Genomic DNA, 27,589 nt, shown 5'->3' on the forward strand with positions numbered 1-27,589 from the left:
CTTCTGACGACCCTCTCAGTAAAGAACTTCCTCCTTAGCTCTGACCTGAACCTCCCTTGGCACAGCTTGGTGCCGTTTCCCCTTGTTCTGTCCCCCATCACCTGGGAGAAGAGACCAGCACCCACCTCTCCACAACCTCCCTTGAGGCAGTTGGAGGTGGTGATGAGGTCTCCCCTCAGCCTTCTCTTCTCCAGGCTAAACAAGCCCAGTTCCCTCAGCCGCTCCTCATCAGGCTTGTTTTCCAGAGCCCTCCCCATCCTTGTGGCTCTGCTCTGAACACGCTCCAGAATCTCAACATCCTTCTTCTAGTGAGGGGCCCAGAACTGAACACAGCACTCGAGGTGCGGCCTCACCAGTGCCGAGTACAGGGGGATGATCACCTCCCTGGCCCTGCTGGTCACACTGTTTTTAATACAGGCCAAGATGCCCTTGGCTTTTCTGGCCACATGGGCACAGTGCTGGCTCATGTGAAGCCGACTGGATGGGAAGTTTTCAAAAGCAAACTCACAAATCTAAGTACTGCTCCAGACAAAGTCGCATGTTTCGGTTAAAAGAAGAACACGTATTCTAAGCTCATTAATTTATTATTAAAAACTTAATGGGTATTTTTAAACATCTGAGAAGTTTACAGACTGTAAACTGTATCTATTTTGTTCAAAGAAACAAACAACTGGTGCTGTTACGAGATTTGTATTTCCAACCCTTGGAAATAATGTCCCTACTTTAGGGATGAAAAAAGGAGGTGCTGCAGAAACCTCCCTGGTTTACAAACACATAACATCGGTGCTACAAGGCCTGCTTCAGCAGTTCAACTACTTTTTCTGCAAAAAGCCCAGAGATAAAAGCAGCAGTGAGGGGGTCACGTCCTGCGCCACGGCAGAGCAGAGAGCAGCAGCGGCGCCGAGGCTCTTACCCAGGTTTAAACTTGAAGATGATCCATGTGAGGATAAGGAAGGTGGAGGGGTCTGAGAGTGGCCGGGTCCTTGGCTGGGCAGAGGCATTCCCACAGGTCCAGGAGAGGAGGAAAAGCCAAGGCCATTATAAAAACTGTGTCCTATCGGTGTCAAACTGCTGGATGTCCTCTTGTACAGGTCACTGCTCCCTGTCAGCGAGTCTCGGCGGGAGCCGCTGCCCGTGTTGGAGTTAGCAACTGAAATGAGGAAAAGAGGAAAATCACGTGGCGGTAACAAGCTGGGGAGACAACTGGGGAGCTGGGGACCACTACAACAGCACCGATTGACAACTGCATTGCACCCGGCTGCTCTTTTCCTAAGGGTGCTGCATGTGCCCAAATGAAATGTATTCCTTAATAACACGGGTTTAATTATCAAGCAGAAACCCTTAATGTAACTAACTAGCTTGAATCTCGTCCTTGGATTTACAGTTTTGTAGTTTTTATATCAATAAATATTGAGAAATACAGCTCCAAAAATAATCTACAAGCAGAAAGATCAAGAAGATAAAAATCTACCTAAAGGAAGTGACAGAAACACCAGCAAACGTTGGCTTTTGGGCACAAACACTTGTGCTTTGCTTCTGAACCTTCACAAGAAGGTTTGTGTACTTCAAAGCTCTTTTCCCCTAAGCACATCACTTCGTTTAACAGAAGATATTAAATCGCCCTACAAGCACTGCCTCGTGCTCACTCTTTGGCCATTAGAGTTAAAACAAATCCAACACGAGCTTTTATCTATTTGTGTTGACCTAAGAGCACGTGTAGCTTCGTGTTCGTTTACTTGAAATCCTTGTGCTCAACTTTCATTATATCAGAAAACAGCACCCGTCTGCACCAAGCTTTATTGAGATGGAAATCAGAATTCAATTGAACACATAAACCCAACTTTTTTTTGAAGAGTTCTCTTGATAGCCAAATACAAACTCTTTAAATGCACTGTCAACTTGAGGGAAAAAAAAATCAATTTTGCATTAAAATCTTGTTTAATAAATAGTGAAATTGTTAACTGTAATGAATTCATCATTTTTCAGGACTGCACACAAGTCCTAGAAGCAACAGCCTCAATTTTTATTCATTGATTGAGGGAAAACAAGTTTGTGCATCTTGGCACTGAGCAAAGTAGTAATTGGATTCAATCAGTTAAACAAACCGGTGACAGACGTGAGTGCTGTGTTCACCTGAATCCAAGATGGCTCAAATTCTCAAGCTGGGTTTAACAAAAATATTTAGGAAAACTTTTATCTAAAACTGTGACTGGATGCAGAGTTTTTTCTGATGGAGCAGGTTCGAGAGGCATGTTTTAACTCGCCCTTCACACTGATGAAAGCAGGAAAGTTCAGGACATAATTACCACCGCCGAGACTGAGTAGCAATTAAAAACAATTGTTCTACTTCAAAAAAACAAACCTAAGGGAAAAAACCCTCAACCCACAGACATCTTCTGGTTTGGTTTGATTCTGGAAAAAAACCTTTGTCTCCAGCTGCCTAAAACACGCACCATGTATGTAACATTTCTTGCAACCAGAATAAGTGATCTTGTTTGATGTATGACAGAAACAATTCCCAGAATAAAGCACAGAAACTGCCTCAGATCAGCTTTTTTTTTTAAAAAAAAAACAACCCACAACACAAAAAGCTGATCAGCCATTATTCTGAGGTAAGAGTTTGCACCCAGATGGTCCCACTCTGGAGCCAACTCCTGTTAGCCCAGCATCTCCTCCAAAAACTTGCAGGTAAAGGTGAGGAAATTCAAAGCTCTTTAAAAAAAATAATCTGTAGGGGAGACAACTGCTAATGTGTGCAGTGAACCAAATTCGTTACTTTGGTACTTTTGAAACAGCATCTACTAAAACAAGTTTCACCAGAAAGCACTGCAGATTTTGAAAGCCAAAGTAGTCCTTGAAGGAAAATTTCCACTTAACCTCAGGGGGAGGAAGAGCAGGGCTCAGCAGCTCACAAGTGGCCGCATCCAGCGGCTCACAAGCCCATGGCGCCCCCTGCCCTCTCCCTCACGAAGAAGCCACCACTCTCACCTGCCGTCCCAAATCCTCCCAGCGCAGACCCCAGAGTGGCACCGAGGGAGCTGCTGCTCCCGAATCCCAGGGAGGTGTTGGCAGGCTGGGCAGAGCCCTGGGAGAAGAGGGAGCTGCTCTGGGAGTTGCTGCTGAGGGAGTTGTTGCCGTAGAAGGAGCTGGAGGCCAGGTTGTTGGTGGGCTGCTGCTGGGGCTGGGGCTGGGGCTGCTGGGTTCCCAGAGGCCGAAATGGTCCGTTTGTCGTTCCTGCCAGGCCTCCCGCTGCGCCGTTGGCCGAAGCTGCAGCCGCTGCAACCGCTGGAGAGAAAGCAATTGGAAGCATAGTTTGAAAAATCCATTTCTGTAGCAGTTTTGGAACCTAAAACTCAGGTTCTTTTTATTTACTATAGATTTTTTTCCTCTTTCTTTCTTCTCAGGATGAAAATCTCCACTTCACATCACACCCTGCATATAAAGTCTCTTTACTTTATATCGGAGCTCCGCAAGTCTTGTGCAGAGCCCCTGAATACCAACAGTGCCCTGGTATTATTACTGCTGTTGGTATTATTAGAGCTACATAGATCAAACACACAAAAATGTTCCCTTTTCTCCCAAGATCTAAGACCCGAGTCAATACAGCCACACTTGGCAATATCCAATTAAGAAACACAAGTTTTGAAACAAGCAAAAACGTCCTTTAACACACAAAATGCAATCCTGCGGTGCAAAGAACATAAAAACCAAGTACTTTTGTTTTTCAGCCAGCTCCAAAGTAAAAGAAAAAGCAAAAAAAAACCTCTAAGAGCTACAAGGAAACAATTAAAAAGCCCATTTCGTAATCTGTTACTAACACTGGCGAGGACTGCTTACACACACAGATTCTGGCTGAAAAATTCCTTTTAAAGCCTTGAACTCCCAAAGAACCCTCATAAAACTCAAACCAACTCACGGCAAAGGCCAGGCGTGTAACATTTTATGCAAGCAAGGTGATCATTTGGGAGTTCTACACAGGCTAAACCCTTTCATTAAATGGGAAATTAGATGCCAGCAGACAGTTTTAAGTAACTGTCATGAAACTCTGCAAAATCACAGCATGGGAGAGGTTGGCAGGGCCCTCTGGAGATGGGCTGGGAGTCCAACCCCTGCCAGGGCAGGGTCACCAGAGCAGTCACCCAGGAACATGGCCAGGGCTTTGGGTGTCTCCAGAGAAGGAGACTCCACAACCTCTCTGGGCAGCCTGGGCCATGCTCTAGACCCCCTCACATAAAGCAGCTTTTCCTTATGTTTAGGTTGAACCTCCTGTGTTCCAGATTCTGCCCACTGAACCTTGTCACTGCCAGCAGAGCCCAGAGGATTTCAGACTGGGAATGGCGCAGATTTTCACTGGGCAGGACTGGGACTCACCTGCTTGCGCTGCGGAGGAGCTGATGATGACGGGAGCGGGGGCCACCAGACGGACAGGGGCCCCCAGGCCATTCCTGGCCCCTGCATTCACCACCAGAGCACCGGTTTGGTCGTAGTAAGCAGCAGGAGCCAGCACTGGGTAACCTGAGGAGGCAAATACAGGTGCACAGGTAAGGTAACAAGAACACAACACAAGGCAGATCCATCATCTTCAGACCAGTACAGTGCGAGAAGATTCTTAAAGGAAAATAGAAAATGAAAAAGCAACAACTGCTCTGCTTCCCCTGAAGCAAAACAAACAAACAAAATCACATTAAGTCTATGACTTTGCTAAGACTTTCAGGTAAAGAAGAGATTTTTTCTTGCCCTGAACCTACTACACTAGCGTTGCTCCCAGCATAAACTCAGTTGTACAGATTAAAAAAAGGTCTTAAAATATAAAAGCGTAATTTCTTTTGTGCCAAGAAGTACGTGTGCTGGGACTGTTCACATGAACACACTGCCCTCCAACTCTCCACTGTACACTGAAGGTGTTCAGTGTGCACACACGTGCACATGAGACATGGAACTGAAAGTCAGGTATTTCTGAAGGTAGGTAACAGGAAGTATTCTTTAATATATACAAAGAAAAACTCAAGTCAAATACACTGGTGATGCACGAAGCCCCAGACTGTCGGTAGTATAAAGCTATTTAGTTACCTCGCTATATAAACCTACAGTTAAATAAAACCTGCAGGAAAAAGTGATTCTCCAAGGTGGGGACACAAAGAGAACCTTCTCTGTGAGTGTTTGCTTTGCCAACATAATCCCCAAAACCCCAGTAACGCAGCAGTAAGGAAAGCTGCAGATTGCATGGAAACACGCACGTTACAGATCACTTTGTAACTTAATACAGCAACGTCCTCCTTAAAACAAAAAAACCCCGTGTACCAACCATGTGATGCTACCAATGAGGAGACCACAGGTTGAAACAATCCCGCTCTCTTAAATTTGACCAGTAGGACATACTTCCACATTATTCAAAAAACCTCTTATATCTGCTCTTTGCTGTTACAGCAAATACAGTTATACATTCTGTATAACTGAACATCAACAGCATCTGTGCCACACAGCCTCATGGATCAGAGTTAGAATTCATACAGCAGCGCCTCCCTTGTAGAATTATAAATTACAATAAACTGCTTCCTTCTATTAATTTTCTTGTCTTGTTTTTAATCCACTAGTATTTGCCTGGAAGAAACCACGAAGGGGAAGTGCCCCCTATCCTGTTAGAGCCAAGCACCTGGAAGGGATGCAGAGTCAAGGCTAAGAAATGGGACTAAGGTATCGCTGAGGTTTTAAAATAAAGAGCACATAAGCTAGCATGCTCCACAGCAAAATCTGAAAGCCACTTTCAAATAAGAGCCATCAATTCTTTTGAGTACGCAAGCAAAGCAGCTGTACAGTAACAGCTGGTAACATTTCTTTCTATCTGTGACACAGGGACCTAAACCCTGAATTCACTTAAGTGCTGCACAGGTAGTTAGGTTTGTGTCTGACAGTCTCTCAGAAACACCTTGTATACCCACAGATTAAAACCAAAATAACAATAAAAACCAAACGCTGCTGAATGCCAGGCAAACATGACACCCACAGAGACACGAGATGTAATTTTCTCTCCCTGGGCGCTGGAGAAGTCGCAGCTCCCACGCAGCCCTACCTGGCATCCCCGCTGCCAGCCCCTGGCCGAAGGCAAGGGCAGAGTTGACGGCTGCCGCAGCCACCAGCGGATCCGTCTGCTGTCCCTGCTGGTTCTGGTTGGGGGTCAGGGGCCGCTGACTGGCTCCTCCACGCAGAACCTGGAGAAGACACAGGAACACCCACCTGGTTATTTTGGGGCCAAGGAGCGAGCCGCAATCACCAGACACTTGCAGGAGCACCAGCAGCAATCCAGTTGAGGCTCCTGTACAACTGCTGCGTGACAACCCCTCCCCGTTACTCAGGACGGAGCTGTCATGACCACACACTGACCATGGGTAAATGCAGAAGGCCCAACTTAAATAACACACCCCCTCTCAGGCTCACTGAGCATGATCTGGAAGCGCTTCATCATCTGACCTTCATTTCTCAGTACACCTTCAGTACTCATCCTCAATCAGAAGTGTATGCGAGCTGTCTGCCCCATTCCAGCCATCATCGGGCTCTGCCACAAAAGCACCAGCTCAGAGTCCACAGGAGCAGAAACCTTAAAAAGCCCAACCTAGGAGCTGGGGGCCGATGACACGAGGTGATGGGGCCGATGACATGAAGTGACATGGGTTTTCCAACCCCATAGAAAACAGCACCCCAGTGACACACCACGCTTACTCATGGGAAATAATGACCAAAGATCACACACTGCCTTTTCTCTGTAGCTCTTGTGGTTGAAGCACATGTTGCTCTCAGGGACGATGGCAAACTGACCTCTCCTGTAATTACCTGCGACGGGCCTTGTTTGCAAAAGCCTTCTACTCACAGCGGTGGTGCAAGAGCCTGCACCCACCAGCGAGGTCAGCCTATTAAAAAAGCTGTTCTTTGGTACTTGGCACGCCTTGTTGCAAGAAGTAACATGGTGTGTGTCACCCAATAAAGCTATTAAAAGGAAAAAATGACTTTGTGCACTCAGAGCCTGGGCCAGGATCCTGAAGTGAACAGATGCAGACGTGCAGCACGGAGATTGCTATCGCTGTCGAAGCCCCAGCGTGAACTCTTCAGCACAGGGAGGCTCACGAGTTGCAGCTGCTTGGTAAGTACACACGGTGCAAGGGCACTGTATAGGATATAGGGGATGGATGGCAGGCTGCAGGAAGCTAAATGTTGGCGTTTCTTATAGATACGCTATTAAGATGTCGTAAGCATCACAAATCAACTGCCCATAATCATCGCTCTAGGTTTCCAAAACATTTGCCTCAGCACTTCTTAGAAAAATTTCATCCAAAAAATACACCTGACGGAAGGTTTGCACTAAAAACAACACACAGGATCCCCACTCACACCTGCTTCCTGGCTATAAAAGTAAGGGAAAATATTCTGAAGGCTACTGATGATTGATATTTCTTGTTTAAGCAGCCTAAGCCTTCGCAGAAGCTCTCTCAGCACTCACCTTCCTCACAGGGAAGGCTCCCAGTCTGGATGCTGAAGCATAAGTGGCTGTAGCACACCCCAGCGCAGTTCTACCTGTGTGCACGGGTCTGTTCACAGCACCCTGCCAGCTGGGGAGGTTTGGTCACTGACTTTGTCAGGAGCAAAGTGTTCCCCTCCTGATCCGCTGGTCCACGATTGTTGGTGTGAAACATCACTGCTTTTATTATCTGAAAAGGCCTTACCATACCACAAAACACTGGTTCTTGCTTTAGTTTTCAAAGCAGAAGTGAATAAATTCAGCTGCCAATTGCACATAATCATCTAGAATTGAAGTCTCAAACACACAAGGACCAGAAAGGAAAGCTCTGTGTCACTGTGAGAAAGGAGCCACCTCATTCTTGGTAGGGTAACGGACCCATTTTGTTTCCAAGCGGGAAGAATTATGGCATAAATAAAACCACAGAAAACTTTACAAAATGTTTAGGATTATTTTTCATTATAGTAAAGGACAAAAATTAGTGTTCCCTGCTAATTTTCACACCAGTCTCAGTTTCCACCATCTGCTACAGCAGTTGCTGGGTTCACATTTGTGTCATCTGCACCAGAGGTACAGCTATGATTAAATACCAGACCTTTAAAATGCTTATTTTACTTAACTGCAGTGAGGTAAATTAACCTAGTTAAATTCCAAGTATAGAAGAAGAAAACCAAAACAGTGCACATGAAATTACACAGTGATTCATCACAAAGATACACAGCAATTTTCTACAGAAGAAAAAGCACAGCTATATATAACCCACGGCAGCGCCAAGGGATTAAGACAGAAGAGGTGGATGGTGCGAAGCCCATCAAGCACACATCATTTACAAAATACGTAGGGAAAAACTTCCCCTCATCAGCCCCCAGTGTCACCTCTTCATTGTTTTGGTTTTTTTAATTAAAAAAAGCAAGTATCATTTAAACACCAGGTACACGTCTCAATATTCATCTCTAAAACATTTATGGGGGTAACAGCAGATCATATGAAAACCTTGCACTAACTTCATTAATTTTGTCGTTTCAGGTGTCAAATTCTCCAAATTCTTGTGCAGACAAGAGCAGAACAGCTGCACAGTTTGCTTTATAAAAATAGTTAATCCAGTGTTTTCTTTTCGCACTCATCTTTTGTCTCTCAGTCCTCACACAGATACCAAACCAACTCATTCTGCTTTTATTTTGACCCTTTTAGAGCCAGTCTTAATCAAAAAAACCTCCAAACTATTCCAGACTGGACAGCACCCTGAAGGTAAGAACAGGCTTGTTTAGTCAGTTATTATTTAGCATTTCACACTCATTATCACCACCTCCACGGCCTTCAAATTGCAGTGATGGGCCCAAAACCAGATTGCAAGGTGATGATTTCCACTCTCATGCCAATAGGACGTGTTTGCTGCTGCAGTGCTCACCAATTAGATTATTTGTTTTCCAAAGCATCACCATGCAGTAATTGAAGAATCACAGAACGGTTTCAATTGGAAGAGACCTTCATGATTTTTTAATTCACCACCTCAAACGTGTGCTCACTGTCCTCCATGTGCATAAATGATGTAACAGAGCACGCAGATGTTTCTTCTCCTGTATTTTAAGGGAAGCCAAAGGCTTTTCTCCCCACTTACAACTCAGGAGTGGCATTGAAAAAGGAAAAATAATCGGGATTCTTCCAAGGTGCTGTGTTTTCTGTGAATGACCCAAGGTGCAAAGCAGCCCAGCCCTTACCTGCTGCTGGCCCTGCTGGGTTTGCTGCGTGCTCTGCTGGTTTGCCGAGTTGGTGGCGGCGGCAGCGGCGGCCGCTTGCTGCTGGAAGAGGCTGGCAGGGTAAACTCCCCAGGGTGTAACTCCATAGTACTGGTGAGGGACAACCGCCGGGCCTGCAACACCAAGGGACACGTGTTACACTGCAAACGGCCACCCAAAATACCTGCTCGACACGTTTTGCTTTAATAAATCCTATTTCAAGGTGAGCTGCTTTAAATCCTTTGCAAATACAGAGGGATTCTGGCATTTGTATTACTCGTTGTCAAAAAGCTTAGAAGTCAGACCTGAAATTTCATCTTGACTTGCTTTTACCTTATTGGATGAAGTCAAATCCTGCTACCAGGGATCCTGGTGAAATTCCCTGGTTTTATTGTTGTGCCCTGATTTTACAGTGAAGGAGCAAAACTTTACCTCTAACCAGAAGAGAAGAAAACTTGTTTCAGCGCAGAGATACCCATGTCTCTTCTAACCCCAGCTGCCACTCACAGCTCCATAATATCTATCATTTAGCTGTCCAATAAATTAAAAAACCTCGTTGCTGCTGGATAGCATAAATTCTCAAGTGTTTACAGCGTTGTTTTTCTGGCCACTCAGTCCAGCTTTGCATTTGCAAACCGCCATAAAAGAGGCTGTATGGTCCTGATCTTTTCACATTCCTTCCTCAAACTTATGAGGCTTTAAAAAAAAAGAAGATAAATAATCTTGGAGAGCACCAGAAAAAGCAGAGCGTTTGAAGATTCATGTGTTTTATCAGGTCTCAGGACACCGCACACTTAATCTGACAACAGCAGAACAGCAGCCTATATCCTTAAATAATCTAGTTGGCATAACGCTGAGGAAGCAGCCAGTGCTGCGCTGCACGGTGGAGTCCCTCCCCTTAACTAACACCTATGTGAATCCAATAATATTTTTTAATATGTCTGGTCTATACCTTTGGGAAAGGTCAGCAGAAAAGCAGAAGCATTTCCTTAGCTTTTCAATCCATCACCCACCCCACGGGCTCCTTCCCCGCAGCAGCAGTACCTCATGGCACACCAGCCTTTTTTAAGGTAGAGTGCCACGGGTTGGTTTGACACTGCAGAACAAACAAGGCTTTGGTGAACGTGAACCACACACTTGTTCTTACATGGAGTAAAAAAAGCTATTTTAAGACAGACAGTTCACATATGAGGTCTACCCAAGCTATTTCAGTATTGCTGTCATGTTGTACAGTAACGAGAACAAGTGTAACACACAAACACTGTGAGCGTTTGCCCCGAGGGACTTAAAAACCTATTCCCCCAAAATGAGGGATGACAGTAAGAAGAGTGATGCAAAAAGACTCTGCTGAGTGCAGTTTGTTTGGGTTCGGGGTTTTATTGTGTGTGTGGTTGTTGTTGGTTTTGGTTTTTATACAGTAACGTGTTTGTCTCAAATAAACCACTACGTAATGCAAAAGCAATCCACTGTGCAACAGCCAGCATCTCCCAAAATCAACACCGCAGACTCGTGAGGTTCAGCAGCACTTCCAAGATATTAATTTCGTATTTAATGTCAAATATTACACTCGTATTTCAAAAGTGCAATAGCCACTCTCCTTTGTTAGTTTGCTTTTAACCACTGTATTCTCACCAAATTTAGGATTTCGCAGGGTGTACAGCAGGGAGATGTTACAAGCATCCTACTGCCTAACACCAGGCACTTGAGCGGTATGTGTTAACCACTGGAATGGGATCTCTCAGAGCTAAAGCTCTGCCACGCAATCCCCTTTGCTGGATTTACTGTGCCCCATCCGTCAGAGAAGGTGACCTGTCTGTCTCGGCTCTGTCTTGGAGCAGCAATCAACTGTTTCTTACCTTTTCCAACCCGGAAAGTCATGAGCAGCGGTAGCTAAAATTAAAAAAACCTGCAGAAAATGAATCAGTCCTGCAACGGCTCTGCCTCTCTTGACCTACGCAGTTACAGACACAGCTGAGCGGTGCATCATCACCGTTTCACATTCACCCAATGCTGATCTGACGCCGACTGTGAGAGTGCTTCTGCACTCAACAGGAAAATAGTTGCAACCACTCCATTTTACACAGGTAATTAGTCTGCGTTTGCCCTTAGGCTGCTGGGAACTTGCTGCAGTGCCCTTTATCTGGGCAAAATGTGGGCATCTCTCCGGGTTATTTAAATCTCAGTTCTAATTATCAAACAAGCATAGTCTAGATGGGGTTTTTTTTCTAGTTAGAGGTTGCTCATCGGATCTGCAGAAGCCTTAGGTGTTTAAAAGAAGAAGAGGCACCAAGTCTTTGAAGTTCGCAGGCAGCTGGGTTTAAAAGAGCTGCAAGTCTGGCTCAGCTCATTTGAGCGCATGGTGAGGCTCATTACCGAACAGCGTTCTCAGTGAGGGCAAGTGTGTCATCATCGCCAGACTCACAGAAACACGCAGCGCTGCTTCACCTCAGGAGATGCTGCACCTGCTTTTACACTTATTAAAAGATACACACACACGAGAAAATAAAGGCCATCCTCGTACCTTTGAAATCACGTATTCCCATTACTGCGTCTCACACGTTGGCTACAAACACCCACAAATATTCCTTTCAAGAAACATTAGCAAAACCACCTGTAAGTGTGTCCATAGCAAAATTTTTGCTTTTAATCTCAGCCCTCGCACTCGAATCGCTGTGAGCAGAAGCCACACCTGCTCCTACATCAGCTCCTGCCGAGGATGAGGCCTTAGGATCGCCAGGTCAACCAGCCTCAAAAACCTCACGTCTGAGAATACAAGGCTGCAAATAGCAACTTTCTCAAACCCTAGCGACAGGCGAGCTCATCGTTTCACAATTACTGGGATGGCAACTGCAGGTATCCCTGAAGTGGGGTGTTTTTAGGGATGGGAGCGAGGAAGAGCTGAACAAAAACAGCTCTGGCACAGCCCTGTGCAAGCTGGGCCACACAGCACCAGCACCCACACCCCCAGCACGGGACAGGTCAGCACCAGCTGGATGAGGCTTCCAAGAAACCCAAAAGCCTGAGCAGCACAGAGCAGCCCCAGCCAAACCCCTTCTACCTTCACTGGAGGAGCACCGTGTTTTTCCTGTATGCAGATTATTCCAGCACCCACGTCTCTACAAAGAGCAGAAACGCTTTTCTACCTGGAACAACACCACCTCAAAGGGAATCGGCATTTCCCAGCCTGTCTGACAAAAGGCAACATTTCTCTTTGAGTGACACCTTTCTCAAATGACAGAAGGTAATTTCACTTCTAACGACAGCAGACCATTCCCCACCATTTAATCTCACAAGTGATTTTTTTTTTTCCTTGAGTCTAGGAAGCCCTTCCCTCTGCATTCAGATTTGTTCTTGAAAATGCTACTATTGTTGGGAAGACAAGAGTACTATCACAGGGCTGACAGTGTTACAGTCATGAAGAAGCTGCCATAATGGCAGAATCTTAATTGACAGAATTATTTCTGCCATAAAAGTTTCCCCTTCTCTCTAAGGGTAACTGTGAGCAATAAACCACCACCAACTCACAACTCATTTCTTCCATCTCATAAACTTCTCCAGGGCTTCCCAATTCTACACTCCCATACACATCAGGGAGGCCTTCTGCCTTTACACATAACTTTAAACATCTAAATTGCCCCATGCCTCTGCAGTGCTGCACTCAGGCATTAGAGACAAGGCTTTCAACTAGACAGAAAAGATGTTCTTCCTAAAACAATCACTAACAAGGAGCCAAGTCCATTATATTGCCATTTCTAGCTGTTAGGGTCCAAAGCCCAGTGAGACACATGAAGTAACTCCTGTTTCTCAGTGGTGTAACAGTGTAAGTACACTGCAGCACATTACACATGCTTCTGTTTTGTTTTCGAGTCATAAAGCTTAAAAAATATTCAAGTAGAGATCCTGATGCCAAGTTTTGGGATGCTTTAGGTATCCTATGTTATTTTCCAGCTCAAATTTACAAGGCCCCAGTCAGACACTGTGGCAGCTGCAGCTTCAATACAGCTGAGAAAAAGGAAAAAAAGGCATCGCAAACACTTGCTGTTTCCTAGAAATGTGGCAGCAGTTGTGTGGTATTTCTATGAAATCAAGACGCTGACCTCCTGCCCCACTGCACTTCACGTGTTACTTAAGCGTGAGCACAAGCTCTAGAAGCGCTGAGGTGATGCAAAAAGGCCGCTCAGAATCCCCTATTTCAGTGTCCATTTACAAACCTCTTCTGACTGTAACTGGCACTGCCCGTGCACCTCTTCTCCACTACGTCCTGACTGCAGCTTCCTACTTCAAACTGCCCCCAAGAGTTCACATCATTCATTCACTGCCACCAATTGATCATTGCACCACGGTTTATCGACTCCTGGACTGTCAGAAACATCCTTGTACTCTAGCTCCTGGCTTCCTTCCATTTAATCACGGCGTCATCTGTTTGCCAACACCGTGTTGTTACCTAAACTTGCGTTATTATGCAACCAGCGTGCAAAATCCCCAGCAGCCAAAAAGTCCAAAGCCCATCTTCAAATTATAACCTTGACTCTTCACGTACTCCCACACCAACCATTAAAGTCGCCATCCAACCGGGTAACGATATCCAAAATCCCATTTTGGAGCTTGACCCGACACTGGCCTCAAAGCTTAAAAGCTCAGCAGCGGTTATGTAAGAGCTGTTAAACACAACAAAAAGTCACGTACCAAAGCACAACGCTGCTCGGCAGAGCGCTACATTAACGTAAAACCAGCGTCTCACGGATCTGATTTGGTATGAGCTGGAAACGGAGAGGGGCAACAGTGCGCAGGCTCCACAAAAAATCACCACTACTCCAAAACCAGGAGTTTTGATTTAAAATATAGGAAGTTTTCTCCCCCGGTGGCTCATGGAAAGCAAAGCATGGTGATAAAAATGTTCTTCCGGAAATAAATTCCTCCCTTGTCCTCAGTGCTTAGGCAAGAACTTTATGGCATACGCAGCGAGAGTTCAACGTACAGCGTGTTCTTCACACTGCCTGGTAAGTTGTTTCACCGAGCTGTCATCTCAAGATACAACAGTTTTGGCTATGACAGTTGGAAAGAATTTGGATACACGAACGCTTGGGAGAAAGATCTTGCACGAAGACAAGAGCCACCATCTTTGCTCGCCATCTGGAAAACCGCACGATCGCAGTGTGAGCCCCGCAGCAGACAGGGGATGTTTTTACCTACAGAACCTAAGAGGCATAAATTCTTAACAGACTCCAGCAAAAGGGTAAGACACCGTTTGCAGGATGCTCCGCAGTAAATCAAGCTGAACAGCAATGAGATACAACTTTCCTGGCAGGAAAACACATCCTCCATCTTTCTAGTCTGTAACAAGTGTATTTTCAAAGGTATCGCTCACTACTGTCAGTTACCAAAAGAACCCACACACTGCAACATTGATGTCTGTGTTTCATCTCAGATCTGCTCTGGTTGTTTATCCTTCACAGAAAGAGAGCCTGCAGCAAATGTTACACAAGAATTATCACACGTAACGTACAGAAAATAGAGTTTCCAAGACAAATTCTGTTTCAACTCACTGATACACAGACACGTCTCCACAGAAATTACAACCTACTGATACTTGATGTCAAAAACCACAGACTCAGGAGCACTTTAGGTACACAAAGCGGTCACAAACGCACAGGTAAGGGGAGGTCTCTCACCTAACGTCGCAGCTGCTGCGAGTCCGGCTGCGTAGGGGTCCGTCCCCGGCGGAGCGGCGCTGATGATGTACGGATTGGGGACAAAGGCAGCAGGAGCTAAACCTGCTGAAAACACACCTGTCAGTGAAAACAAACTTAACTGGGACTGCAACCCTACCAAAACACTTCTGGCTACCCGGCTGCTAAACCCACTGACGAAATGGAGAACACAAAAGCCCAGGTTGCTTTAGTTTATCAGTACTTTTTAGAGGCTGGTTTCTGCAGGCAGTGAGCAATCATTGCATTTCCCAGAATCTTATCAGAAAAATCTACAGGGGATATAATTTACGTGAAAGAAACTGAATTCTAAGGATGTAATGCCCCTTAAGGAAAGCTGAGGTAGTAAAACAGCCCGCATACAACACCCATACCAGTGCAGGCACCGCTGCAGCGCAGATACGCCCTTACTGTTTCGGTGGCTATTAACACCAGAGATATTAACGTTATCTGATTGCTTGTTACTGTTCTGTATTTTCTACAGAAGTTCAAGAACCAATTTGCCCTACTTGGAGTTCCATGCCCAATAGAAAACCCCAGTACTTCAGTGAGTTATTTGTGCAGGAGCTCAGGAGCGCGCAGGGAACACGCCAGGGCACTATCGCTGTGTGCAGGCATTACCTTCCTCTGCAGTTTAATCATTAGAGAAATCACCGGTGGGTGGGAGGGGGGCGTGGAGGGGAGGCGAAGGTGAAGGGGAGGAAGCGAAAAAGCTAAATAATTTTAAATCAGCACACAGGAGCTGGGGGAGTCGCAGCACATTTGTACTGGGCTTTAGGGTAGGAAGAGCTGCCGCTTAAATTGCTTGTTGTGCTAAAATGTTTAACCCTAAGACAGTTTAACTCCAATAAGTAGCTCTTCTATAGTTCTCCTGGTTTTCTGTGCTCTGGATTAAGTGCTTTCTTCCCAGTTAATCTATACTGTTTTAATAATATGAATCATGTGTTTGCATAAATTACCTCTGTAACTTCAAGTCAGACCCCAGGCAGCTGAAGCGCAGGACGCACACTCAGGTGTGGATGGAATTGTGCAATTTCCCCTCACTTCATTGTGCTGCTCACCTCAATTCATTCATTTAGAGCAAGCGAGCACTTCAAAAGGCTCTCATTTCTGAGCAGCACTCTCAAAGCTAAGAGTGTCACTGCTGCCAGACACGAACGTACGGCAGCTTTTAAAGCAGGAGAGACCTCCACAGTTTTTCAAGTAAATCTTCTCCTAAACAACGTAATTCTGGTTGTGTCCCAATTACCAGTTACAAAAACACATTTAAGATCCTCTAAAACCTACCAATTCTTTTCCCTGATATTTTTCCACTGTATTCTGAGGATTAACAGAAGTCCTGTAAAATGTAACGTATTAAACGTAAAACTTACCTATGTGAGGCTGATGGGCAGCTGCCAACGCGTACTGCTGCTGCTGCGCCGCCGTCAGCTGCTGAACAGCGAGGGCATTCGGTCTTTGGAACAACTGAAAGGACAAGAGCACAAATACGGTCTTTTACTCATGCACAAAAAGCATTCTTGTCCTTCCTTTTAAAGCAATTCCTTTCTACTAGATTTATTTTCACAACTACAGGCACTCCTCTTCAAAGGGAAACGTTGCAAAAGGAATTGAGAAAAACCAAACCCCTTTGAAATCAATTGCCCATGATAATCCCCCTGGAAAAAAAATAAGAAAATCTATTCCTCAAGCACAGATAAACCCCAGCCAGGGCTCTCTGCTATTCTCTGCACGGTGCCTCAAAGCCAGTTTTTTCCCCAACTCCTCCTCTAACACAGCCGTAACTGCAGCCCCTGGATCGCTGGTAGCTGCTACCAGCCCTTCCAGGTCCTGACCCCCAGTGAGTACAGCGGAACTACAGCCACACCAGCGAGCAACCCCTGCGGCTCTCGCACATGGGTCTGAAGGACAAGCAGGACATGCCAAGCAAGGCATGGGAGAGATCACAGAATCATTAAGGTTGGAAGAAACTCCAAGATCACCAAATCCAACCATCAACCCAACCCCACCATGGCCACTAAACCGTGTCCCCAAGTGCCACATCCAGGCCCTTCTTGAACCCCGCCAGGGATGGGGACTCCACCACTGCCCTGGGCAGCCCCTGCCAGTGCTTGACCACTCTTGCAGTCAAGACATTTCCCCTCATATCCAACCTCACCTTCCCCTGGCACAACTTGAGGCCATTTCCCCTTTTCCTATCACAGCTACCAGGGAAGCAGAGACCAACCACCCTTTACTACCCCCTCCTCTCAGGAGCTGCAGAGGGGATAAGGTCTCCCCTCACCTCCTCCTCTCCAGTTGAACCCCCCAGCTCCCTCAGCTGCTTCCCATCATTCGGATGCTCCAGACCCCTCCCCAGCTCCGTTGCCCTTCTCTGGCCACGCTCCAGCCCCTCAATGTCCTTCTGGGAGTGAGGGGCCCAAAACTGAACACAGGATTCAAGGGGCAGCCTCACCAGTGCTCAGCACAGGGGCACAATCACTTCCCTGCTCCTGCTGCCCACACCAGTGCTGGTACAAGCCACGATGCCATTGGCCTTCTTGGCCTCCTGGGCACACTGGGATCTCTTTGGATCCCAGCTTGGTTTGGGGTTTTGAAAGTTCGGAAGCAGGAACTGTGAATTCTTCTTTGACCACAGACAGAAACCAGACCTGAGCACTTTTTGGTTAAGTCACAGAAGTCTAAAGCATACGCAAGTCTTCCACCTTACAGCTCACTACAACCTCAGGGAGCAACGGGCAACGTTATTGCAAGCAGCCATTCTCAGTAAGAACTGAGTATAAGTATTTTTGCTTAGGGTTATTGAATTCATCCAGGTCCTTACTCCAAACTTACTTCCCCAGCTTCCTACGCCTGTACCTAAATGACACACTCCCTAATCAATCCATTAGCAGACCACTGCTCAGCTCTAATTAAAACATTTTGGGATACACAAGCCAAAAAGCCGCTCTGCAACCATCCAGAATCAACCTTCATCCCCATTTACATCCAAAAGTGATCATTTCTGAGGTATGAACGACTTCATAAACTGCTGTGATAAATGTTTTGTCTCTTCTCTCACTTGAAAAAAAAAATAGGCCTAAATGCCATCCAATTTTCACACCTATTATCTCTGCCCTCCTTTCAGGCGAGACAAGTGAGCTACTTCAGCTGTCAGAAGCAGCAATAATAATTCTGCCCAAATTTTTGGCAGAAACTTGCACACATCAAGAAGCAGCATGGAAACATTTAGAAAATTAGAGAGGTTTTTTATAGACAAAAATTGGAGTTAGTTCTCCTGAGGGCAGCATGAGCAACTGCACTGCTTAGGCAGAAAGGATGAAACAAGTCAAGTAATGGTCTACCTGCATTTTCTTTTCTTTTTACAAGTTCAGAAGGAGGAAAATAAAAAAAGATGTGGAAAATCAGTGCTTAGGGGATCCAGAATTGGTCCTCTGTGTGTCAAAAACCTAGTCACAATTATGCTCCCCAAGGATTGCTCATCCCTTAAATGCTGGGATGCTGGGGATGCCTTTTATGTATACAGACATACATATATATACATACACATGTGTGTGTGTGTATAGATAAAAATACGTATCAATCTCCTTACATCACTCCATCTATCCAAGGAATATTGTAACGCTGCTTATGGAGAAATGGATCAAATCCACAGGATTTTGGGTTCCCCCCCCCTTTATAATAAATCCTAATAAACAATAATTCTTTATTTTTTAAAACATGTCATTCAACAATACTTTATGCTTACACAAAGTTGAATGCTTATGAGGGGTGTAATCTTTGTTAATTTACCACTGTCATTGGTGGCTGGATCAAATGCTGCACTGACATCTGTCAGTTTAAAAAAGCAAAGAAATCATGGACAACGTGACCTCCAGAAACTGGAATAATGGCTCCGCAGGAGTCGCCAGCAACATCTCATTCACTGAGCAGCAGGTATTAAAAAAATGGCCAAGAAGGCCAATGCCATCCTGGGGTGTATCAGGAGAGGTGGTTGTCGGTCACAGAGGTTCTCCTGCCCCTCTACTCTGCCCTGGTGAGACCGCATCTGGAATATTGTGCCCAGTTCTGGTCCCTCTGTTCAAGAAGGACAGGAACTGCTGGAGAGAGTCCAGCGTAGGGCTACAAAGATGATGGAGGGAGTGGAGCATCTCCCTTATGAGGAGCGGCTGAGGGAGCTGGGGCTCTTTAGTTTGCAGAAGAGGAGACTGAGAGGAGACCTCATTCATGTTTATAAATATTTAAAGGGTGAGTGTCACGAGGATGGAGCCAGGCTCTTCTCGGTGACAAACAATGATAGGACAAGGGGTAACGGACACAAACTGGAACACAGGAGGTTCCACTGAAATTGGAGAAGAAACTTCTTCTCAGTGAGGGTGACAGAGCCCTGGCCCAGGCTGCCCAGAGAGGTTGTGGAGTCTCCTTCTCTGCAGACATTCAAAACCCGCCTGGACGCCTTCCTGTGTAACCTCATCTGGTGTTCCTGCTCCAGCAGGGGGATTGGACTGGATGAGCTTTTGAGGTCCCTTCCAATCCCTAATGGTCTGGGATTCTGTGATACTGAGTTCAGCAATCAAATAATTTTGTTTTCTTTGCAAACTCTTCACCAAAACCTTCAATTTTCGTATTCTTTTGCATCCCTGGGATCCATTTTTCCAGGCTGCTAATGTGTGCTCCACCAAGGTGAACAGCAAAGGAAACGGCTGGATTCTCATTTGCCTGTCTCAAGGGCAAAAAAGCCCTTATCTTCTCCAAAAATCCTTCTTGTGCTCAGTTTACTTGTGATGCATTTCAATGATCCTTTTTAAAATCAGACGTACTAGCAAAAAAATAGTAATAAAATAATCCCCAACTCCTCAAAGCAGGAGTATTTCACCTGCTGCGGGTGTAGTTTTTGCTGCTGTCTGCTTGCCCTCTTGTGAGCACAGCCGATCACTGCCAAACTGGGCTTAGAGACACACACCCCCACACCAGCTCTCTGCGTTTTGCTTTTGCTGAAATCAAGTCACAGCATCCAGAACGCTCTGCAAATGGGTTGACCTAAAGACTCAGGGAGAGATGGAAAAGCTGCTCCTCTACCTAAAATTACTGTTATTGCAGCAGGGAGGAATCAGGAGCAGAGTGGCTGGGGGGAATCCTTTCATCTGCTCAGGAAAATCACCAACTCTGCAAAGAAACCTGAAGATTTATCTCCAGTTTAGTGACGTTCACGTCCTCAGACGGTTTTCTTGAGTTTTAAAGCCCCAGCAAATGCTCTGTGTTGCAAAAACATGAGCAAGGGCTGCAGCAAACCTCCCGTCACACCTTTATGGCGCTTCCCTTCCAAAAAAGGTCGGATCAGTGGCGGTGTCCAAGCCACGCACTGGGGCAGTGACTCAAATCACCGCTCTAAAGCCCCATTTCTGTAAGGCTGCACAGCCAGACTCCAGACCCAGCTTTACCTGGAACAACCTCGGTGTGAACACCTACGTCTTTGTGCAGCTGCAGGTTTCACACTGTAGCACATACAAGGGAGCAGAACCAACAAAACCCCATCCAAATCTCAGGCCTTCCTTAGCCAGATAAGCCCCTACACCACACCAGCTCCGGGAATCATCAACCCTATTTATTTCGGAAGCATCGTTAAAGCCTCAATGCACTGTCTCCATCTGCTGACAGCAAAGACCCACATTCCAAAAAGTAACGTATTAAGCTGGTATTAAATTGTCAGCAGAAAAACTAGAAGAAACCGTTTTTCTTTACAGGAACATTAACGAAATTCTACAAAGTGAGGCTGAAGTTATCAGAAAAGTATGCAGGGAGCACATCAGGCCTGTTAGAAATCACCTTCAGAGTGAAAACCTACAACTGCTGACACAGTCTGGGAGGAGTTCGGGGATCAGCAACGTTTCAAAAGAGAGGCTGTTTCCTCTCTCACCATTTCCAACAGCGAGGGAACTCCAAGACACCAGAACATCGCCATCTGTGTCACACACTTACAGGAACACCAGGATTGCATTTGTGTAAGCCCGTTTCTTCTGCAATATAAACATCTGACATCTCTAATCAGATTACACGTGGTTAAGACCTTCCCTTCTTAATATTGCTTTTAGCTGTACTTGCTTGTAATCCCTTCAAAGTATATGACGCTTCCCAATGGACCGAGAAAGACACTTTTACAGACGAGATCCTTTTGTTCAGGACATATTTCCTTCTGACAACTGAATGGAAAGGACCACATTGCCAAAAAAGAGGTTTCTTTAACTGGCAGGCAGCAAATACCATGAAACACTGGCTGCTGGATATCATATATTAAGAAAATGGGTACGACTCTGAGCCAAGATCCACTGCCATACGCACAAAAGAGGTGACACTTGGCAGAAGAGCACATCTTTAACACAGCACTTACACAAGGCTGGCGCTGGCATTTACTGCAGGTGTAAGCAGCTGTTGTACCAAGCAAACAGAACGTAAGCAGAATATCAACAGAAAATAAACAGCTTGGCCAGCAGGAGCTGGGTGGGAACAACCAGGAGAGCACCAGCACCTCCTGCTCCCCACCAAAATTCCCAGTTCAAGGAGACGAGGGACAACTGCAGACTCACAGGAAAGCCGGCAGGAAGTTCAGAGCACGTCTGCATGGAGGTGACATCAGTTTTATGGGACGTTACCCATCCGCTTTGGACACAGAAAGAACCACCCAAGCCTGTGTGCAGGGCCACCCAAAGCCAGGGCTCTGCAACCACTGCTGCCAGGGCTCTGTCCAGGCCAGCCTTACCTCCAGAGATCTGATTTATTTCTGGCTAGGCACAAGACATGCCAAATTTTCAATCCTTTTTTTTTTTTTAAAGGCTGGAATAGACAAAAACTACTTCAACTTGTAAATGAGCCTTAATTTAAATAGCAAACACTGACAAAATGAAAATTACCGGCTTCGCCTTCCTGCAGTTATTTTCCCCTAGCTAACAAAAAGCAGCTCACTTACTTACCTCTAACACACTGCTTTAAAAAATACACAAGCTTCATTGTCTGAAAGTAATTCTTGCATTCAGCACAGTAAGACAAACACTTGAAACTAGCTTCTATTTTTTTAATCTTTTTGAACTATACAGCAGCTATCTGGTTTAATCATTAAAAAAAGTTTCCATCCTTAACCTCCCAAACACACTGCATCATAAAACAACCGATTAAGCTGTAATACAGATATTTACATGGATTTTAAGGCTCTGAAGGTGGGCTTTTAGCACCAACTTGGCAACGGTCCTTCCTCAACAAAGCACCAACAGCTATTTTGCTACAAAGATCAGATATTTCAGGAAACCCAGGGTGAGTTACGCACTCTTGCAATCAGTTCTAACAAAGGATTTTATTCTTCTTTGAGGGATATCATACTTACAAAAAGCAAGCAATAAAAGTTTACAGTTGTTACCCAAACTAGCAGGAACAGGAGTAGATTACGACGGTTGGATCCAGGCCCAGCATTCAAGAGACGCCAAGAGCAAAGCAAGGCCTCGCGTTTCTGCTCCGGGATGAGAAGCTGAGGCCGCTCGTGTGGGAGAAAAGGTCAAACCAACGCGCTGGGCTCAGAGCAACTTTGGCTGTACTGGACTCTGACCTCAGGTCTTAAACCTCGCTCAAGTACAAGCGAGATGGTTTAAACCCATCACCCCTGCAGTCTGCAGAGATCCCAAAGCAGGGCTGCAATGCAGTCATTTGGCCTCTAAGTCACTTCAAGGGCAGGCTGGGGTGTTGTGGTGGTTTTTGTTTAGCAGTTTTTACTAATTTAAAGCTCTTCTCCAATGCTAAAAGTGATGAACACACAGAAAAGCGCTGTTCATTACAGGTCCTTCAGCCTGCTGCTGGGATGGCCACGCTAAGCAGCTCTCCGGCCTCCAGCTCCCTAGGAGGACACGTGCAGCACATCTACAGATGATGAAGCCATTCCACGTCTTCCTCTGTCCCTGTCCCCATGACAAGAGCCTGAGCTCATGCCAACCTCACTGAAGGAACTGGCGTGGGAGGGCAGGACCAGTGGCTCACACTTTACCTGCTGCTGGGAATTGTAATCGAAGAGGCCCACGGTGGCAGCGGCCGAGTCCACAGGTACTTGAGTGCCAGAATAATCAAACTGCAGAGGCTCCATGCCAACGTGCTCCATGGGATCCAGAGGGACGCTCTGGGACTCGATGTTGGAGAAATCCTCCACCGGTTTGGCTCCGTTAGTACTCGCCAGCTGCGCCAAGCCCTCTGATCCATTCTGGTTTGGACCCAGGAGATCCACTTCGCTAGCAGAGTTCTGGCAATTGCCAGGGGTACGGCTACGCAGAAAGAAGAGACACTCGTCACCAAGTGTGTCCATTTAACGCTACGTCACACAGCGTCGAGTAACAGATGCTAGTACTCACCAGAACTGCTCGTACGTGTGTGGTAAAGGGGAAAAAAAGCAGGAGAGTCTGAAATAGTTCCCTAAATGAATTCTACAGAACAATTCATTAAGTGAAAAAACATACAGTTTCTTTTTCCTCCTCGACTGAGTCAGCCATAAGAAGACAGGATTTCAGAAACACCAGTTATTTTTCATAAAGCTACGTGGTAATTATTAACCATGTAACGCTCTGGCACTGCATCTCACTTGAAACCTTCCTGAAGCGGCTGCCATGGTTTCCCAATTACTGAACGCAAGCACTGGAGTCAAGTGGGAAATGGCTCATCCCACCACCAGCCCAGCAGCAGGCGCCTCACTGCACATTTGGTTTGATTTTACAGCTTTCCTACGTGCCAACACGAGCACAGCAAGCAGGTAAGTGAGCAAGGAATACGAATGCATCGATTACATCAATAGCTCCAATTTCAGAAGGTTTTCATCTCTTGAGAGCTATAAGGAACAAGTCCAAAACTCCCAATTTAATTTAGACTGCTATATAAGCAGGGTCAACATCTTCTGTAGAGATTTCCATAAGAATCCCACACAGAGTAATTAAAGTCAGTTTGTATTATACAGAACGGGGTCTGCACAGACCAGAGCTACCAGAAGTTATCCTCTACCTTCTCACAGGACTTCTCTGAACATACTGTAACGTCCTCACGACACCATTTCAGTGAGTCAAAGGTGTTTTCACTACAGCAGGGAAAACCTTTCAAAAGGAGTGAAGTGTGACCCTGATTATTTATTAACCGATGGTGCACGTACCTGAAGTCTTTGACATCTGCATCGATTCCGTTCTGCACAGGCAAACCATTTGTTTTATCCATCACATCCCCCTCCTCCTTCAGATCTCCTAATTTATCGCCATCAAATGTGCCCTTATTTTTCTTATCCCCTTTGTCATTCTCATCATTCTCTGCATCCCTCGGCCCCTAGGCAAAGAGAGACGTTATTTTAACAGCTTCGTTTTGAAATCAATTGTGCTTTTATTCCGAGATGGTAACAAATCAAAGAAACAAGTTACAACAAAAGAAGTCACTTGCAAACATTACTCCTTACTAATAAAACTATACATTAAAAAAGCCAAAGAGTCAATCATAATCAAAGAAACAAGGGAACGAGTTCTCACTCTTCCAAGAGAGGTCTTGTCTATCTATTCGGTTTCTCCCATTTCGTACTTCAGGGTCTGACTCTACAGGCTCCAAAAATCCCACCCCAAAATAATTTTAAAGAATACTTATCCAAATCCTCTTTTTAGTTGGGACTCTGGCACCTCAAATTTAACTCGAGAGCTTTTAAATACGACAGCGTTTACTGAGGGGCTATAAACTGACTCAGTGCCTCTCAAAGTCACAGTCTCGGTGTCAGAGATGCAGTAATGGACCGGACAAGTGAATGCACTGGAGCAGAACAGGGTCCCCTCATTTTTGGGGGGCGTTACTGTGATTTGCACAGTGAACTCCAAGGCACAGCTCATTTAAGAGCACTCAAGTCGATCGCCAGCTCCGTCATTGGTTCATTTAATCCTAGAGCACTTCTTTGAGCAAGGGAGAGGAGGGGGGAGAAAAGAAAACAGAAAAAAAGAAAGAGAAGAGAGATTTCTGTTCTGTTGAGCCTTTTACAAGTGCTGTTACAACTGCAGCATCCCTGCCCTTAATGTCTGCATTTTATTTCACTTGGGAGAAGAATAAAGGGTGACTATGCCAGGGGCAGAGTTTTGAACAACAAAAGGGAGAGGAAAAACAACATAATTTATGATAAAAACCAGCAAGGGGCATATAAACACATCTATCAGAGACAGCTTTGGTGCTGTCGCACAGACAGACACTCAAATTCTGTCTTCCACTTCATTTGAGGGAAACGTACCCTGTACATAACAGGACCTTTGAACTCTGTATCAACTACATCATTTTTCCATTCTATCTGGAGGGAGGGACTTTTTCCCCCATATTTAGAAGAAAAAAAACAAAGGTTTCTTTTAAAGGCAATCACCTTCTGATGCTTCTTAAATGAATAAAATTGTGTTTCCTTGGTGTTAGGGAGCAGACTTGGAAAGGCCAATTATGAATTTGGAGTCCAATTCTCCCCCACACTCTGCGATATTCAGGGGTGAGAGCCTTCATCTCATCCTGACATCCCGACCATCACCGCTGCGGAGTGGACACGTCCCTAACCCCCAGTTCAGGTGACAAATGGGCTCCCTCCACCGACTGCTCATTTCTCACAAATCATCTTTCTTAGGCTCAGGGTTCAACAAGGTTATCAGGTGCCCACTAATGAGGGACCAAAACAAGTGGATGGCTGAAGGACACCACAAATAATCAGCTCCCTGAAGAGATGAGCACAGCAGTCTGAAGTAACAAACCTACCCCGCTTTCATGGCTTTTGACAATTCCTGATCCAGCGCTTGGCCGACAAGGCAGAGCTGAGATGCAGCCCCTTCTTCCCCTCTAAAGGGCTGGGCCTCGATTGTGCCTCTCTCCACATCCTTAGGTCCGAGGCAGCAGCGACTGCGCTCCCTCCCCGCCCCACCAAACCATTTCTAACACTGTTTCTCCACAGGGAGCGACCTGCCCCTGGAAACATTCCCCAGCCGGAGTGGCTTTTGCAGCTACGTTATGTTTCTAGCAGCGTTACATGGACAAGAAGGCAGCCGCACGCTCGTTCCAAATCCACATATTCCAAAGTGTATCCGTATACTTTTCCAATGACAAGCTTAGATGGGCCGTTACTGCCCGTGTGCTTATCTGAGGGACCAGGGAACGTCAGCAACCTCCACATCCCTCACACCCATCTCCCGTATTGCACCCCCTAAGAACAGCGGTTAAACTGCTGGCCTACCCGTGTGAAGAAAGATAGCGAAACCAAGAGCAAATGAAAGAGAGAAGAAACATCTGGCTTCAGGAATGGCTTAACAAACAAACAAACAAACCAAGCAGCAAATGGAGAAAATAACATAATGGGAACTCAAATGTCGGAATCGGGCACACTTACAAATCCTCCTTTCCTTAGGCAGGAGTCTCCAGGAGATGAGCTCAGCACATACTCCACCATGCTAACTCCAAGGCCTCCACTCTCTGACCGTGGTGAAAGCACTGAGTTGACTTCACTATTCACATGAAACCCCTGACCAGGTCTTCTCTGCACCATAATTGGTTGGGAAACAGAGTGATCTGGAACAAAAACATGGGTAATTCTTACAAGCAGATCCAACTATTCAAAGGAGGCAAGTCATTAAGTACATACTCTGTGGGGTCTTCATTGTCCTAAGAAGTGCCAACTTTCTGACTCTGATGACGTCCAATAGAAAAAGCAGGGCAGCTTTCTCATTTTTAGAATACTAGAGCCTGTAAGCCCACAAGCAATAACTACATTTAAAGTCTAAAAGCACAAAATTTCAGAAATTTAAGTCTCTAAGTGAGGGTTGCAATTAAAAACCAAAGTTCTGCTTTTTAGTTTTAGTGAAACTCTTGCATCAGTACAGTCAAAAAACAATCGGTTCTGCTTGGTCATTTAAATATTCATCCTACCATGACATGAGCCTAAGTTTATTCTCTTGGTCATATAAACTGCCATATTCACATGGGGAATAAATAACGGAGTGGATGCAGTAGTTGCCTGGGAGAGTGGAAGGGCCATGCAATGACATTGATGCTGTAGCATCCTTATAAAGCAGGGAGAGGCTGTCAAGAGAAGTAACTCTGTTTTATCACTGCTCCTGGCTACACTTTCCTGCCTCCTCCCTCAAGCCAGCACGAGCATCTCTGCAGCCACAAAGTGAAGTGGACCGGGATAAAGTTAGCAAAGAAAGGGTAAAAGCTGGTTTTAACCCAGATCAATTCCCCGCAGCAGGTTTCACTGCACTGCTGCACAACTACTTGTACCACCAAGAGGAGAAGGAAGGAGCGGCCTGCACCAGACAGGGCTGCTGCTTTTAGCGGTGCCGCCTTCAAATGCTTTAAAACTACAACTTCGAGGCAGAGTGAAGAACCAGAGCCATACGGGAGGACTGCAGTGCATGCTGTGGAGGAAAAAGGATGGAGCGAAGGGCATCTAACAGAAAACCAGGCTTCATTAGCTCCCTTGCTCATGGCACAAACTGCCCTTTGGTCAGGACACTTCACACCCCACCTCCAAGCTGTGCTCCTTGCTCCGGGGCTGCAACCTCGAGCAACTGCTACTCCATGGCTGTTCTCATTTTAGATGAGCAAATGGGGAAACTGTGACTGCC

General features: G+C 45.8%; 1 protein-coding gene across 1 annotated transcript in view; it reads right to left on the reverse strand.

Annotated features, from left to right (window-relative positions):
* PUM1 (pumilio RNA-binding family member 1) overlaps nt 1-27,589 on the reverse strand; it is a 70,605-nt gene that overhangs the window by 16,402 nt on the left and 26,614 nt on the right. Inside the window, 10 exon segments of the mRNA XM_010191851.1 lie at nt 914-1,150; nt 2,989-3,285; nt 4,372-4,515; nt 6,071-6,209; nt 9,229-9,380; nt 14,919-15,020; nt 16,328-16,421; nt 22,981-23,251; nt 24,124-24,290; nt 26,353-26,531. Coding sequence (XP_010190153.1) covers nt 914-1,150; nt 2,989-3,285; nt 4,372-4,515; nt 6,071-6,209; nt 9,229-9,380; nt 14,919-15,020; nt 16,328-16,421; nt 22,981-23,251; nt 24,124-24,290; nt 26,353-26,531 — 1,782 coding nt within the window.

The sequence above is a fragment of the Mesitornis unicolor genome, unplaced genomic scaffold (genome assembly GCF_000695765.1).
Source record: "Mesitornis unicolor isolate BGI_N332 unplaced genomic scaffold, ASM69576v1 scaffold8249, whole genome shotgun sequence".
Classification (NCBI taxonomy): domain Eukaryota; kingdom Metazoa; phylum Chordata; class Aves; order Mesitornithiformes; family Mesitornithidae; genus Mesitornis; species Mesitornis unicolor.